Genomic DNA, 17,620 nt, shown 5'->3' with positions numbered 1-17,620 from the left:
TGAACAGTCAGTATAATATTCAGTTGAACAATCCCTTGGAATTTCAAGCTGAACAGTCAGTATAATATTTAGTTGAACAATCCCTTGGAATTTCAAGCTGAACAGTCAGTATAATATTTAGTTGAACAATTCTTTGGAATTTCAAGCTGAACAGTCAGTATAATATTTAGTTTAACAATCCCTTGGAATTTCAAGCTAAACAATTACTTGGAATTTCGAGTTGAATAAATGATTGGAATTTTAAATTGAACAATCCCTATGATGTCCAGTTGATGAATCCCTTGGAAATACAAGTTTCAAAATCCCCTGAAACTTCAAGTTGAGCAATCAAGAAGAAATCTTTTTGAATTTAAAGTTGAAGAATCTGTTGGCTACTTTTTAGATTTTTTCTCGGTAATCAGAGAGAAATAATGATTTGAAGGGGAAAATACATTTGATTTTGACGTTAAGCATCAAGGAGGTGAAACATCTTAATCCTAACATTTTTGAAGATTCTTTAAAAATATACATTAGTTGTAGCTATTAATTTAGAGTAAAATTTTAAGAAAGAATCCAAGTTGTTTAATAGTTTCTGCTGCAGATTCTATATCTTCTGTTAGATCAATTTACCTTGAGAATCCAAGTTGTTTAATAGTTTCTGCTGCAGATTCTATATCTTCTATTAGATCAATTTACCTTGAGAATCAAAGTTGTTTAATAGTTTCCACTGTAGATTCTATATCTTCTGTTAGATTAATTTACCTTGAGAATCCTAGTTGTTTAATAGTTTCCACTGTAGATTCTATATTTTCGTTGGATCAATTTACCTTGAGAATCCAAGTTGTTTAATAGTTTCTGCTGCAGATTCTATATCTTCTGTTAGATCAATTTACCTTGAGAATCCAAGTTGTTTAATAGTTTCTGCTGCAGATTCTATATCTTCTGTTAGATCAATTTACCTTGAGAATCCAAGTTGTTTAATAGTTTCTGCTGCAGATTCTATATCTTCTGTCAGATCAATTGCTCTGTGGAAGGTAAGCTCGCACCCTGAGGTAAAATAACATAAAAAATTAGATTGACACACTTATTTGTCAATCCTACCAAATTGAACCCTTGATGCCTTATAAATGCTTAAACCACTTAAAACTTATTAACACTTGATTCAACCTCTTTTCAGGCAATTTAATTTGAACCAATTGTTATGAAACAGAGTAAAGTAGATTAAAACAATTAGATCTCGGTACTTTAATTATTAACCTTGGCTGTATTTTCTAGCGGTGTTAATGAGTCTAGAACAGAGGACTGAATCCACCTGAAAAATGATAATAAATGCCATGGAAGAGTCTTCATTTTAAAACTCAATAATCAATATGCATCTTTATAAATTTACTTTGTTTGCTAGTTTGTTCCCAATAAACCACTTAATTAAGCTCAACATTTTGTCTTGGACCTTAGATAAGCCCCAGTGGACAGTTCGAATAAAAAAACGGAATTTTAAAAACGCCCTTTTACCAAATCTCAAACCCATTGTGAATTCCCTAAATAATGAATGAGTAATAGCCTTCTTCCAGCTTGTGATAGATATTTACACTTTATATTTACTTTGTACAAATTTTGACCAGCAATAATCTAATGCATTGTTAAAAATAATAATTCACAAAACCTATCACAAATCAAATCATGGAAAGTATGTACTGCTTTAAGCTCCAACTAACAGAACAAGGTTTCTAACGCATATTTGTTGCATTAACAAGCATTAACTATAACGTTATGAAAACTTAACAAACTAGAACAAAAACAAAATAAAACCTATAATTATTTGTTCTATAACAAGGGAAAGGTGTAAGTGAGCGAGGGAGGAGTACGAATCTATGTACATTTCTTTTGGTTGGCTTGACCTCAATTGATTTAAAGATTTAAGTTAGTTGGGGGGGGGGGGGCTATTCGACACTTTGTGACACCAAATTTTGTACATGCTGCGGTTGGTCCTAATAATTCAGATAGAAGGCTGAAATTTTGCATGCAGCCTCTAATTATGGTCATCTACAAAGATCACGAAGAAAATTAGAGATAGGAGGACATTGACCTCTATTTTGACCTACATGAACTCAGAAAATACGGGAAAATACCAATGTTTTACTCTAATTCAAATATTATACGTCAATCAGAAATGTTTTCATATTTTTTGCTACCACATATGTCATGCGTTGATATAGACACATATATCCAACCTCCATATTGACCTACCTTCGATAATGACCTCCAAAAATGATCAAAATATTAATTCAATGAAAATAAGTCGTGTAAGGTATGAAATCAATCATGGGTTTTTTGGTATTCCGATTCCATTCTTGATTTCTAGGATTAAGCACCCTAGAAGCCTGGTGAAAACTAATTTATTACAACTAGTAGGAGATAAAATCTAACCTTTCCATCTTTAGTTAGGCAGCCGAACACCAAACCATCAGCTCCAATTTCTAACAAAAAAATCTTCAGTTGTTTAGAAATATTTGATTGGTAAAAATATTAGTATTTGTAAAGTGCTATCCATAACACTGTGGAATGACTGTCGTCTGCGTTCTTTATATTAAATCCAATTTTTAAGCAAGGATTTACTTATTATTGAAAATGATCGAAGCAAATTTATTAGAGTTTCAAATATCAATAACGAATTTTTGGACGATATTTTCACAATTACAAGAGAAAACGAAAACAAGAATGGGTTTTATTTTTATTTTAGTATAATTGCAACGGGAAACATTACAGTGAGACCCATAAACTGTGGAATAGAAGGACGACATTTAATATATTTTATGTGTATTTGTGTTTTAAGTAAAAGATGTCCTTGAACTTTTCACAGCTTCTGTGTTCAATGTTCATTAATCTGTAAATCTAACAGTCGTCTTTCTATTCAAGTCCCACTGTAGGATGAGAAGTTTATCAAAGTATGCAACATGTATAAAATGAAGAAGAAATATTTTAGAGTTAAAAACAAAAAACACCTAAGAGAATTTTGATGTCCTCCTCCATAACTTGTACTTCGAGTTCATTGTACAGAAAATCTCCATCTCGAGGCCTGCGTTTAAAAATTATATTTATTAGAATAAGTTTTGATCTACAGCGAGAGTCAAATAAGCGATGTTATATACAAAATTTTAAAAATCATCACCAATCCAGTTTTTCTATTTATCATGTGTTTCTAAAAAGGAATAAAAAGACGGTACAAAAGAGGAAAATAAGAGTAGAAAATGACAAATATAATAAGAGTTTGTCAAATTTTTAGTCTTGTTTTCAAACAACTGGCATGAATAATAATTAAGATACCTGATCACACAGTAAACTGGAGATACCTGATCATACAGTAAACTGGAGATACCTGATTATACAGTAAACTGGAGGTACCTGTTTATACAGAAAACTGGAGATACCTGTTCAAACAGTAAACTGGAGATATCTGATCATACAGAAAACTTGAGATACCTGATCATACAGAAAACTTGAGATACCTTATCATACAGAAAACTGGAGATACCTGATCATACAGAAAACTGGAGATACCTGATCATACAGAAAACTGGAGCAACAATCTGGGATTTGATTATTTTGAGAAGACCTGCAGATGGAGTAAGTCCACCCTCGCTAAACAAAAATACTAATTATCAACAAAAATAAAAAAAAAACTTCAGCCATAAATCTATATACAAGTGGCTAAAAAGCAACCAAAATTTTCAAAAATTGTCCTTAACCCCAAAATTTTATATCATAAGATATAGAACATTACATACAGTCATAATCAGTAAGACCCGGAAAAAATTGACAGCTTATCAGGCGACTTTAAATACAGATCTCTGGCAATTTTAAATGCTCAAAAAAGGCAGACCACATTTTGGAAACGGCAGGACTACGGCTATTTTGTGACTATCGTTTCATCAATAATATTTCTAAAATTAAATTGTAAAGTCATCTGATTAATTAGAAATTAAATCAGGGTCTTTCTGATTAGGACTGCATAAGAAAAATTATTTTGAATTAATTTAGATTACTAGCCTTAGAGGGCGCTTCGCACCCATCTTCTAAATTAATTGTGAACATGTTCTCTTTGTGTACATCGTAAAACAAAACAAAAATAATTCGCGGATTTTCACAAAAAATTCGTGGATTTTCAATATTTTCAAAAATTTAATGAAGATTGAATTTTGATGGAGACAAATATTTGAAATTTTGATCATTCATAAACCTTCCCTAGGGTCCCTAGATGTCCCACAAAAAATTTGGGCCCGATCGGTTCAGCCGTTTTGACGTTTATTGGATACAAACAAACAAACAAACAAACAGACACCCGAACAGACAGACAAGCCAAATTTATATATAGATAATTGGATAAACAAGTCTTTAAGCTAGATCAGGATCCAAAGAACAAATCAATGGGACTGATTTTAACAACGACTCTTGTGCGAAAGAAAGTAAAAAATTAGACGTACTTACATACTACATATATAAAGTCCCGAGTTTTGAATCCATTTTGCTTCGAACTATTTTTTACAAAATAGGTCAAAAACATTAAACACTTAAATAATATGTTTTAGCAAGAGTTAATAAATAAAAAATTTATCATCATAATTACTTGTCAGGAAATAACAAAAAACATGTATTGATAATTAAATTGAACCTTAATGCACTGCACAACTCTATTCTCTTTACTCCACCACGTACAGCATTCAGTGCTACAAGAAGTAAACTGTTAACATGGGGGAAGGGGGGTGGGGAGCAATTTTTTATCTTTGCTAACTATATAACCAATATACTAGCATTTCTGATTATTTATGAGAAAAAGACGCAGAATCTAAGAACTCAGTCAAGAATATCATTTAGAAGACGACATTCTATCTGTCGATAAAATTCTTGTGCTACATTCATTGATTAAACTACTGTCGCGTTTGTACTACTGAACTTTTGAACAAGTGCTTATTTTAACTACGTGTGTAAGTAAGTATTTGAATTGAACACATGTAAAAAAGAAGATGCGAATTTAAATTAAGTTTTTTAACATATATCCTGAAAATAAAAACCAAAAATTAAGGTAAAAATGGTTAAAAGGCAAAAAAAATTGAACCTAATCCACAGGTAATTACGTCATGTCTGTAATGATAATGAAAAATTTTTTGTTCATTTATTTATAGTTCAATTGAATTAGTCCAAATTTATCACCACTCATTTTTGTTTTTAAAATGTTTTCGTCTTATCTCTGGTAGTCTTTAAGCCTTGCAGTAGAGTGACTACGTGTAGACTGTAGTGTAGAGTTTAGCATATGAAATACAACTAATAAAAAAGTCAGGAAATATTGATAATATTTGAAAAGAGGCAATATGATGATACAACTTATTTTACCCCTTTAGTTATTTGATTTTGTGCATTTTGTCCCCTAACATTTATTTTACTTATCCAAGGATGAGGATTGAGGGTCTTTATTTCACCCTCTTTATAATCCCTACCTGACTGCACGCAGTCAACACATGCTTCCATTTTATCTGGAAAAAATTAGTTTGAAAATATAATTTCAAATCATATTATCTAGACTTCGGTCACAGAGATTTTAAAATAAATAAGACGCTTAAATGAACATGGGTTAATGATTATTTAATATACTGATTATATTCTCATAGCGCCAACACAGAGCAATCATCTTAACGGATTCTTCGGGACTTCCTATTATTCTTGAGACCATATTTCTTGGTATTTTTATCAACCTTCTTCTGCGGTTCTACCTTCTCCTCCTCTGTCGGAGCTAGGGGAGAGAAGAACATGAGACCGTCCGTCTCTCCCAGCGTGATAATCGTCCGTCGTCGGAGTTGACGGGAAGAACCCTGATCAGGGGTTGCAAATCCGGAATCTAAAATCATTCAAATTGCATTAAAAATCCGAATTGTAATTTTCAAAATCCTGTCCACTGCTTTTTGCTTTTGATGCGGGAGGTTATTAATTAAAGGGACAGACCGGCTATGTTAGGTAGCTAAACTGAGTATGCAGTGTTTTGGACAAATTCTTTAGGATTCATTTGAGACATATAAAACTTTTTCACGATTTATAATAACTGAGTTTGAGTGCATAGTTGACGTTCAAAATCATGAATTTGGGTCCGGGTACGTTTTCAGAATCGGTTTTTTAAAAATATTAAATAGCGACGACGAAAAATAAAGTAAAAATTATACATTAAACTAATAAGATGGTTAGGAACATATTTCTCAAAAGAAATTTGTCAATGAATCAATGCTAAAATCAGTTATTTCGTTTTCATCATTATACTGAACTTCTTATTTTCTATATATTTATTCGCAGATTTAAAAAACTAGTATCATCTGCAAAGAGGCTGGTAAAAAAAGATGTTGCTAGGGGCAAATCGTTTATATAAAGCAGAAACAGCAGGGGCCCTAGAACACTTCCTTGAGGAACACCACATGTTATAATTCTTTCTGTTGAAAAAGCTCCATTTATACATGAATATTGAGTTCTATTAACAAGATAATTTTTAAACCAGGTGTTGGCTACATTTTTGAAACCATAATGATTTAGTTTTTTTAAACGTATGTCTTAATCACAGCAAGCATTCTTTAAGTCTAGGAATATTCCAAGAGTAAATTCTGTGAATTTGTGAATGATGAGAAACTAGAATAATGAGAAAATAAAAACTAATAATTGAACAAGATTACTTATTTTCCATGATAAGATTAATTTTTATTTTCTCAACCTGTTCCTAAACAACTAATTAGTTTACTGTAAAATTTTGTTAACATCTTTTGTCGTCGTTATTTAATCATTTAAAAAAAACAATTCTGAAAGCGTATCCACACAAAAGTACGATTTTGAACGCTGACTTTACGCTCAAACTCAGGATTTACAGATCTTTAAAAAGTTTTATGTGTCTCAAATGAATCCCATAACACTGCATAGTGCATACTTAGTTTAACTAAGTAACATAGCCGGTTCGTTCCTTTAAGATTTTCTTGGTGTCTTTTTTAATACTTGAAGGAATGTATGTTTAGATTAATGAAATGAAAAGCTAAATTTTCTAATAAACTTTACAGAATTAACTTCTCAAAAACTTACCGGAGAATTTGTTTAACCGCTTAGATGTCGTAACCGCAGATTTGTCTACGCTACAACCAGGCCCGCTGGTGGACTGTCCTAAATTATTAATATTGGTTTATTGGACAATTTTACCCCATTTTCAGAAGATAAATAAGTAAATATAAGTACCTGGTTCCTCTTCTATAGCCTTCAAGCTTGTGACATTATTTAGGGTGGATCGTCGCTTCTTACGAACTGCAACAAAAAAAATTAAAGTTTAGGGAAGAGAAGTGGTGTCCCAAATGATATTAGATTGTAAAAACCTATAAATTGGGGGTTTCAGAAAATCTAAAAGGATTAAATCATTTTCAAAACATGTATTAGGCTAAAATAATAAACCTGCATGAAGAAAAACTAGGTTTTTTAAGTATTCTGTGCGTATCTAAGACAAAATGGAACCCTCAGGCAGGATAAAAAAAGCTCAGTTATGAGAAGAATAAAAAAACACCTGATGGTTTGGTATGTTCTGGTTCAACTTCATGCTGTTCATCTTGATCCAACTGATCCTCTTGATCCTCTTGATCCTCCTGTACAGGGGCCAAGGACACCGGGCTAATTCCTAGCAATATAAAGGATGAAGCAGACATTATTTAGAAAACACATGAAGTAGATTATTTAAATATTAGGACCAAGATCTTCATCCAAGGGGCAAAATATCATCAAAACCAAATTGAAAAAATCTTTTGCTCTCAAAAAACAAACCTTACTGTTAAAAATGAGAATTTAATAAGGGGGGGGGGGCATGAAACGTAATACTCTCTGGAAAATTTAAACAGTGTTTAAACTTTAAACATAACTTAGAATTGTCGTAGGAGGCTGATTTTTTGCATGCTAACTCAGAATTATGTATATTACAAGCATTTTTTGGTTTTGAAGGAATCTGAGCGAAAGTGGGCGCGCGCGTTTTTGACAGTAAATCAATATTAACTTTATTAATTGCACTTGAACATTTTTCCTGACACTCTTGAAACAAATATGCGCTAAAAAAAGGTGGTGTATTTTTCGACCTACGCATATCCTCTATATTACACTTCTGACCTACTTGCACGTGGTTTTCCAGCTGCTTTTTAGCTGCTGTAGGTCTGTTAAACTATAGGTCAGTTGCACCTTAATTCTAAAAACTTTTGTTTGATCCGACCTACTGTAGGTCGGATGTACAATTATTTGTAGGTCGGATAGTCATCGATTGTAGGTCGGATTTACACTTTCTTGCTTAATGTCTAGTGACGCGCCTGCCTAAAGCAGATTATTGAGAAAAACGTACCAAATCTAGAAGAAAAACAATTTCGGATTTCTTTTATTTTTATGCGTGGATTTCGACTTAGGGCGAATCAAGATAAAATGGATGATCGTAACAATTGTTTTGTAAACTGGTAAAAGAATTGTCTAACCTTGTCTAGTACTACCAATAATAACTCCACCATCCGGAGCAGTAAATGAAAGTCCTCCCCGACTTCCAGAATCGTCCAGAATTCCAGAGATTCTTCGACTTCTTCTAGTCGGAGTCAGTGGAGTATCGTCGCTTAAAACCGGAGTATTTCTTAAGGACTTGACTGGAGTTATGAGAGGAATTGTCATAAGGCTTGGAGTTCTTTTCTTCAGTTTGCTTGGAGTTATTAAAGGGGTATTAACTGGAGTACTAACTGATCTTGCAGATTGTCTTGGAATTACTTCTGGTTCCTGGGTTGAATCTGGTTTTGCTGGAGAGGGAGTAGTTTCTCCTCTCATGGATTTTGTTTCTCTAGCTGAGATTTGGACTTCGGTTAATTCAGCGGGAGTATTGCTAAATTGAGATATTTCTGTCTTACGAGGTCGGCCTCTGCGCTTTGGCGGAGATTCAACCTTGGAATCCTCTTCATCCTTTTCCTGTATCTCAGTTATATCAAGGACTGTTACAGGGATAACTAAAGACGGCCTCCTTTTTCTGAGGGATATTGATCCAGTCTCAGTCTCATCTTGTTTGCTAGATTTCCCTGAAGGAGTTAATTCAACCTCCATGGTTGGAACTTGAGATCTTCTTCTCCGAACTGGAGAGGACACAGCCTCAGGTTCAATAAGAACTAAACTAGCTTTTCCTCGTCTTACAGGAGAACTTTCAACCTCAGCAGATGCCTGACGAGTTCTTCCTTGTCTTGAAGGTGTGGAACTAACATCAAGGTCTAGGGCAACAGCACGAGGCCGGCCTCGCTTAGGAGTAGATTTAACCTCAGATTGAACAGACAACTGGGAAGATTTGCTTTTCCTGATACTAGGTGTGAGAGGCGTAGATGGCGTTGGTTTTAATTCAATTATTGATTTCACTACAGGGGTTGCGGATTTTCTAGGTCTTCGCACTCCAACTAGTTCAACAGATTCGACAACTGGAGATTTGGGGCAAGGACTTGAACCTGCTTCTCCTGTCAAAGATTCCTTTTCTGTCTGATCAGGTTCAAGAACAAGTTCTAGTTTATCCTGTGGTTCTTTATCTCCATCTTTGATAATATCTTCCACTTTTGAATCTTCTTTTTTATTTTCAAAATCATTATCTTCATGTGCAATGCCTGTTTCCGAAATCATTTCTTCTTCACTGTTAGAAGATAGTTTTTTATGAGTTTCCTTCTCAGACGCAACATTTTTATCAACTTCATCCTCAGATTGAACAGTTTCAGGATCAATTGTTTCAACATCATTAGTTTCATCTTTGGCAGTTTTAACAGTTCCAATATTAACATCTTGCCCCTTCTCAACAGAAATTTCATGTGTTTCGAGATTTTCAGTATTATCTTCTTTTTTCTCAACAACAGAACTGTCTACTGCAATCGGTGCAGCAGATACTTCAATGGGAGTTATGATTTCTGTCTCGTCAATATCTACCTTTTCTACTTCCTTCTCACAATTGTTTTCTTCCTCCTCATCCTCGCTATCTGACAATGAAAAAGGAAGATCATAATCTGAAGATTTAACTTGATTAGTTTCATTATCAACTTTCTCCTCAATTACTACAGGTGCTTTGGTAGCAAGGTTCTCCATGTTGTCCTCATCTTCTTCCAACATATGCATAGAAACATCTAGAGGCTGAGCAAAGTTGAATGTAGTCTCCTGATTATCAGGTTCAATGTCTGAACCTTCACCCTCGGTATGGGGTACAGAGAAAAGTAATTCCTTTTCTATTTCCTCTTGTAAAACCATTAGTGCAGACTTTTCAGGACGGGGGACTGCAGTCCAGGAGAAGTTTAGTTTCGCGGGTTCTTCTTCATCCTCGTCTTCTTCATCAGATACAGGTTCATCTTCATCCTTATCCTCATTCTTTCCCATAGGTTCATCAACTTCCATATCTTCTATCATTTGTGATGTATCTAGTGGAGCACTCATCTTGAAGACCTGATCAACAATAGCTACCTCTTCAGCTTTATCTGATATAACCTCCGCTTCTGCAAAGATATAACTAGTGTCGTGCTGTGATTCACTCCACATAGAGCCACAAACTGAACTAGCCCTAAATGTTCAGTTCAATTAAAAATTTTAAATCTGCGACCACAGATTAAGTCATTATGATCTAAATAAATAGGAAATAACGGCGCAAATATATTCAAATTTTCTAGTATATGTTAAAGCTATTTAATTGTATATTGAACTCGGTTTGTCTTATTTTACACAGAGTAATATGCTCTGTAAAAAAATATGTCCCTTTTAAAAATGGCAAAAAAATTATTCTTATTACCTTGTAGCAGTAGTGCTGATATCATCGAGTAAATCTCTCATTGAATCCTTCTTTTCAGCATCCTTAACTTCAAGCAGTGCTCTCATATCCACCCTTGCTCCATCCTCATCATTCTTACACTCGTCAGAATCCTCAGTAAAATCATCTGGACGAGGTTCATCAATCCCTAGTTCGTCCTGTCTGATGCTGTCCACCTCAGTATCGGAGATTATCTCGAATGGTTCCTCCTGCTCCGCTATGTCCAGGAACCCTGTCTGAACAACTCCGGAAAACTTCTCTACGTCTGTTGTGACAGAATCGTATGAGAATGAGAGGGCTGAGCCGGGTTTCTTCTCTACTTCCTGGTCCAACCCATCCAGGAGTTCATCCAGACGCTTTTCTTCTTCCTCCACACTACTGATGTTTAAAAATGAGTTCTCTCGAACAGAAGCATTTTCATCCACAAAATCCAAATCAGTACTAAAACAAAGTTTAACATTTTATTATTTAATTAATATTCAGAGCAGCATGAATTTCATTAATTCCTTGTTTATTCACCATAAAATCCATCAAATACCTTAGTTCATAATCATAACTTTACCAAGCATCAGGGGAATAAAAAAATAAGACATTTAATGAAACTATTGTGTACTTTATCATTATTACTCACTTCACCGTGAATTTCATAATGAAAGTGCTAAAAAGTAATCATCGTGCTTTAAAGTTAAATTAGCTGTACATAATAGCAGGTGTGCTGTAAAGTTAAATTAGCTGTACATTATAGCAGGCGTGCTATAAAGTTTTGATTGGTTCCCGAATTTTCTCCCAAAAATTTTGGTTATTTCCAGAATATTTTTTTTAGAAATGAAAATAAAATTGAAATTAACTTTATATTTTAACTCTGCTTTGTTTCAAAGCTTATTTGATCTAGAAACAGCCATTGAAAGAAGACAAGTATACAAACATTTCATAAAATTACCTATAACATTAACACTATTATTTTGGCACGACGTGCTATAAATAAGGACTGGTACGGGCTATTTGAGCAAGCTTAAAGCTGTATGAATTTGTCAAATTTAACCTCCACCTTTCTTATATGACTTCCTTAATCATTTACAATTACAGAAAATTAAAACATCAAATATTGTCCCTTCAAAGTTACTTAAATCTAACCTTAGTTTATTTTGAGGAACGGGTTCAGGTTCAAGATCAAGAATACTCTCATCCTCTGCTGAGGCCGACATTTGAAATGTAGTCTCAGTCGGTAGAATCTTAGCAATAGGTTCTGGTGTACCCGGAGCAAGCAGACTAATATCATCACTTGACACTGACATTCGAAATGGAACTGCTTCAGCTGGTAGAATTTTAATGTCAGGTCCTGGTGTTCCAGGATCTAGCAGACTAATATCATCACTTGAAACCGACATTCGAAATGAAACTGCTTCCAGGGGAGATTCCAAGATCTGCTGCGGCTCTTCAACCTCCTTATAAGCAGGTTCAGGAGCAGGTTCCTCCTCCTCCTCCCCCGAAGCATCATCGTACATTCTCGGCCACATGGACCGCCTTCTTGTCTCCGTCTCTATCTTCTCCTTTTCTTTATTTACTATTCTCTATCTTCTCCTTTTCTTTTCTGTCCAAATCTCGCTTCTCCATTTTTGGAAGTTCTTCCTCGATCAGTTTCTCGATCATATTATGCATTGTCCGGTCTCCCATCCTAGGTGCGTCCATATCAAAGGAGAGCTCGACCTTCTTCGGTGATTCATCCTCGGACTCAACCTCGAGGTCGCATTCTTTTCTCTCGAAGCTTCTATTCTCGTAATAGAGATCATCAGAATCCTTATCATCGTCAAGGTCAGCCTCAGGGTCGACCTCATCATCAACTACTTCAATTGCATCATCAACAGGGGCATCAATATCTTGACTAACACCAGGAGTTTCTCTACCAGTTTCCTTCTCCAATATTCTCTCCAAAGTTTCCTGAAGTTTGGCTTTTCCTTTTTCCATCACATCATCCAGCTTTGTACTAGAAATAAATGACATCGTAAGAAGTAATTTTCAACATCTCCTTATTTGTTAAAGGTTATCAAAAACATTTGGTTCATTTGCTTCGTAAATTGGCAAAACTTATATCTACAGTCTACAATAAATGCCATGCAAAAAAGAAATTTCTAGAGATTAACATCAATTTTCTTTTAGGAAAAGGTAGATTTGGCCCTCCCCCTACTCCACGTAAATGTTTTTTTTTTACCTTAGCGGAGGACTAGTGACCGGGATTGGATTATCTTCTACAATACTATGATAACTATCATTCCCTTCAGAACTCATTTTAGAACTTTCACTTATACTCCGAACCTTCATCCTAATATTAACATCAGTAAAATGCATTAAATTATCTTTTAAAATATTGATGATCTTATTTATATTTATTTTAAGTGTTTACCTGTTAAATCTGGAATCATCAACCCTGCGAACAGGAACCTGGAAGGATATTTCTACATCTGAACTAGTCGCCAACTCCGCCCTAGGGGATACAAGACTAGGAGAGAATATAGTAGTCTCCGCCTCGCCAGCCGGCATGGGAACAGAGAAGTCTGGAGGCGGAATTTTCTTCGGTACCTTGAACCGGATAGATTTGCCGGGAGTCCCCTCGCGAGAATTTCTACCAGGCAGGTGTGATTCACTAAATATATCAAAAATGTATTTGGAGGTGTTAAAATATCGGAACTACGAATCTCAAATCCCAAATATAAATAATTTGTGAATATACTTTCTGCCAATTTTTATTGATTTTCAGCCACTCTTTCAAATCCTTATGACACTGAAGGCTGTGGACCTTTGTCTAGCAATCTCTTTCATTTCCCTGTAATTCCGCATTCCGCAAGACATAAAAAATTGAAAATAATCGATTTTTAGCCCAAAAAACCAATACCTCATTAATCTCTAACTAGAAATGTTTAAAGGGTGCGGTTGAGGTCACTTGAAATTTCGTCTACAGTTCATTTAAAGGTATATATGAAGATTATAGAACATTGAACAAATTAAACCTAATATTCCTACCTGGGAGATGTTTCCTGGTCGAGAGCTGGAGAGTTCTCTTGAATTAGTTTTTTCACCTAAATATTTTCTGTCTAAATTTTGAACTTATGAAAATTGGTCAAAAAAATTCTATTAAAAATTTACCAAGAATGAGTTATTTTCAAAAAAAAATAACCCTCTTGAAAAAAATTTTAAAGTAAGTTTAACTTCGATATCAGTCACATGGTATAACATCCCCCCCCCCCACCCCGTTAAAATTAAGACTTCTGGAGTCTACCTTTAATTGTGTTTTAAATTAATTAAGAATAGTTTGATTTTTTATTTCAGTAACCTTAAACGTGACCACCCCCCCCCCTCTCCAATATATACTAACTCCTACTTAGGAGTGTATGTAATATGTATCTAGTCCACAGTTCTCAGAAGTTCCTATTCTCACCTCCCCCCCTCCTATTATATGCAGACTCCTACCTTGAGTATGGATTGAGGAGTATGTGCATCTCGTCTAATGTCCTCAGGAGTTCCAGTTCTTCTCATACTTCTCTTAACTATCACAGGAGTTTCCAGGATAGTCAATGCATCCGCAGTCATAAACCTATGAGTCATATTACAAAGATTTTTGAAGATGGTGGGTGAAAATGTTACTTCAACCTCAATTTTATTCATTTAAATCGTATATTTTACCCAAGTCAGCGATAACAAGCCCTTTAATGAGTGGACAAATATTACAATTGATAAATTCCATTTTTCTATTTTTATTTTGAAATGATTAGGTTCTACTTTCGTAGGTGGCTTTAGAAGAGTCCTTCATCATCAGCCTATGGACGGGTTACTGCAATACATATACATCCCAGTTCTATATTGAATTAAGAATCTGGTAGGTTATGGATCTGACGAACCAGGCAAGATAAAACCCCCAAAAAATTCACCAATAGACTTGTCAAGTAAAGATGCCTAAAATGATCATCCTAGGTTTGATGTTGACACAGAAGAAATAGGATTATATGAATTATTTTAATCGAGTATAGGATTCATGGATTTCTATTTTCAACATTTCGATTTACAAGGATTTTCATGGGAAGTTTGATGTGAACAATTATCTAAATATCAGTTTTTTAGAATCATGAGTAATAAGCATGAAAGTGGTCAATATTCAAGACAGAAAAATAACAAACTAGTAGTCAATATTCTGGATAGAAAAATAACTAGTGGTCAATATTCCAGATAGAAAAATAACTAGTAGTCAATATACCAGATAGAAAAATAACTCGAGTATAAAATCTAAAAAGTAACTTCTGAATATTATCGATGGCATTCCAAAAAAATATTTCTTTTACTTACGATGTTTAAAATTCCAAATACCCTATCATTAAATATACCTTGAGAGTCTCCTCTGTGTTTTGGTGGACATTGTTAAAGATGAGATATCTGACATCCTGGTTCTCTTGCTGGGAGGAGATATTAGATCATTCCTTGTAGTCTCACATTCTTCTTAACACATACAATCTTTATAATGGAGATATTTAATATGACAGCAAAACTAGATTTTAAAGAGCTAATAATGCGGCTCAAAATCGAATTTTCTAATCCTTTTATATTTCCAACCTGTTGGTAGAAATCTTTTACATTTCAATCTATGACTACATGTTCTTGCAAAATCTATAGCATAAAATATCAAAGGTCTACGACATTACGCTTTCCTTTTTCCTAAAAAACTGATAAATTACTTAGTGAACAATGAACAGTGAACAAAAATTGAAAAGGGGCCTGGTTTTATTTTTTTGAATTTTCTGATTTAATTCTGAATTCATGGCGCTGACCTAATTGAGAGATAGCGAATCTTAATTCCTGGTAAATAACTTTAATTTTGGTTGGTTAACTGATTACTTCAATCTGTGGAAATATGATTAAATCTTGAGAGAATTTGTAAAAACTACCAACAAAACATTTATTTTTAACATAAAATTAGAAAGATGAATAAGTAGAAACGGATGATAGAAACTTTAAAAATGAATCCCGACTTCAAGATTGAAAAGTATATAATTTACCTATGGTACTGTCTGAGGTTGGGTATGAGAGGGTTGGATACTCAGATAGTTTTCTTTTCACTGGATCCGTCCTTTCTCCTAATAATCCAATACCTACTCTTCGTCCTCCACGATTCCTATAAATATTTCCACTAATGTTTTCTTCTAAAAATGTTTTTTGCGTTAAAAATTAAGAATTAAAATACGACTTTTATTTTTTTCTCTAAACCTGAAAGGAGTTTGGGATGGAAGATTATGTTTCGGAGTTCCCAAAGAGTCCTCAATATTCCTAGCTCGGCTCATCAGGCTCATGTTCATGTTATTCGGTACAACTTGAACAGGTTCAGGTCTGGACCTTGGAACATCTGTCTTAGTAACCAGGGTCTTGTATCCCTTAGCAAGGCTGGGGAGGATGCTGCTGTATCTATCCATGATAGCCTCTCTTGCAGCAGCCTTCGGACCTCCGCCAATATTCTTCAGCTTCTCATTCAACTGCATGGCATCGGTGTACCTGATCAAATCAATTCAATTTAAATCAAATTAAAACAAGTAAAAATCAAATAACTGAATTTACTAAAAAAGAAGAAATAAATGAAACATAAATTAAATATTGTCTACCTGGATCTCTGTAGATAATACATAAATAAATAAATAAATAAAAGATCAACCATCATTCCGTGGAAATCAAGGCCGAGACCCCATCAAAAATAACCACCAAAGGATGGAAATTAATGTATATCCGATTGTGACATAAGTCTAGTGTGATCGAGACATCGAGGTCTAGGCCAGTGACAGAAGTCACCTCCCCACTGCACACAAACAGCGCCTGGACTAGTGCATTTCGCTTCATAAGTCCAGTATGATATAGCTATATTTATTTCTGATATTATTGATATTAAATCAAATTAAAACAAGTAAAAATCAAATAACTGAATTTACTAAAAAAGAAGAAATAAATGAAACATAAATTAAATATTGTCTACCTGGATCTCTGTAGATAATACATAAGCAGTGCTTCCTTGCTATGGGGTTTCTTACTTTCCTGCAGAAACCTAAAGAAAAATCATGAACCTCAGGATCACTGTTTTCCCTCGATCTTTTTTTTAAAGTGGAGCCAAAATTGAAGATTATTTTACTTTGTTTGCAAAACATAACAATTCAAATTATCTATATTAATACAGCTTCTTTAACAACATCAGCAGTCTACAATATATACAATTGGCCTATTAATAGTTAAAGAACTACAGTGGAGCTAACCTGACTAACTGTTCCTCCACCTCTACTGATAATGAGTTTAAATACTACAGTGGAGCTAAAATAACTAACTGTTCCTACACCTCTACTGATAATGAGTTTAAATACTACAGTGGAGCTAACCTGACTAACTGTTCCTCCATCTCTACTGATAATAAGTTTAAGAACTACAATGGAGCTAACCTGTATTACTGTTTCTCCACCTCTACTGATAATGAGTTAAAGAACTTCAGTGGAGCTAACCTGACTAACTGTTCCTCCTCTTGAACTGACAATGAGAGTTTAAGAACTGAATCTAGTTTATTAAGCTGCTCCGCCTTCTGATAGAACTGCTGGAGAAGCTCAGGGCGACCCTGAGAACCCTGGCGAGATCTCTGGAACGTATACGCTTCCTAAATCATATTCCAGTTATTTACATTTATTTCGAAATAAACTCAAATCATGAAATGTAGGGATTGCTTTTAACTCATACAAACAGAATATAGGGTTCAATGAAGTTTTGATGTTTGACTGCATTCATTTT

The 17,620-nt window shown here is 34.3% G+C and overlaps 3 protein-coding genes across 3 annotated transcripts in view; all 3 read right to left on the bottom strand.

Moving 5' to 3' along the window:
• Positions 1–934: 934 nt before the first annotated feature.
• On the bottom strand, positions 935–5,502 carry LOC111696985 (copper homeostasis protein cutC homolog). Its single transcript, XM_023466833.1, has 5 exons — positions 5,472–5,502; positions 4,649–4,703; positions 3,538–3,618; positions 2,982–3,055; positions 935–1,026 (listed from the first exon to the last, which is right to left on the bottom strand). The coding sequence occupies exons 1-5, from the start codon at positions 5,500–5,502 to the stop codon at positions 935–937; spliced, it is 333 nt and encodes a 110-aa protein (XP_023322601.1).
• Positions 5,503–5,506: 4 nt separating this feature from the next.
• Positions 5,507–7,691, bottom strand: LOC111696984 (uncharacterized). Its single transcript, XM_023466832.1, has 4 exons — positions 7,553–7,691; positions 7,234–7,299; positions 7,084–7,161; positions 5,507–5,869 (listed from the first exon to the last, which is right to left on the bottom strand). Exons 1-4 carry the CDS (start codon positions 7,689–7,691, stop codon positions 5,664–5,666), a joined length of 489 nt encoding a protein of 162 aa, XP_023322600.1. The 3' UTR covers positions 5,507–5,663.
• Positions 7,692–8,472: 781 nt separating this feature from the next.
• The window catches only part of LOC111696983 (protein ELYS), a 26,166-nt gene continuing 17,018 nt past the window's right edge, over positions 8,473–17,620 (bottom strand). The window contains exons 25-37 of the mRNA XM_023466831.1: positions 17,341–17,489; positions 16,827–16,895; positions 16,073–16,354; positions 15,865–15,980; positions 15,196–15,307; positions 14,288–14,411; positions 13,841–13,896; positions 13,224–13,463; positions 13,032–13,142; positions 12,398–12,806; positions 11,957–12,366; positions 10,805–11,263; positions 8,473–10,579 (exon numbers count right to left, since the gene is read on the bottom strand). Of these exons, the coding sequence (XP_023322599.1) occupies positions 8,491–10,579; positions 10,805–11,263; positions 11,957–12,366; positions 12,398–12,806; positions 13,032–13,142; positions 13,224–13,463; positions 13,841–13,896; positions 14,288–14,411; positions 15,196–15,307; positions 15,865–15,980; positions 16,073–16,354; positions 16,827–16,895; positions 17,341–17,489 (4,626 nt within the window). The 3' untranslated portion in view covers positions 8,473–8,490. The remainder of the gene's footprint in view (positions 10,580–10,804; positions 11,264–11,956; positions 12,367–12,397; positions 12,807–13,031; positions 13,143–13,223; positions 13,464–13,840; positions 13,897–14,287; positions 14,412–15,195; positions 15,308–15,864; positions 15,981–16,072; positions 16,355–16,826; positions 16,896–17,340; positions 17,490–17,620) is intronic.

The sequence above is a fragment of the Eurytemora carolleeae genome, unplaced genomic scaffold, assembly GCF_000591075.1.
Source record: "Eurytemora carolleeae unplaced genomic scaffold, Eaff_2.0 scaffold35, whole genome shotgun sequence".
NCBI lineage: Eukaryota > Metazoa > Arthropoda > Copepoda > Calanoida > Temoridae > Eurytemora > Eurytemora carolleeae.
The sequence above is the reverse complement of the archived record's forward strand: the minus strand, read 5'-3'. Positions and strand labels throughout refer to the sequence as shown.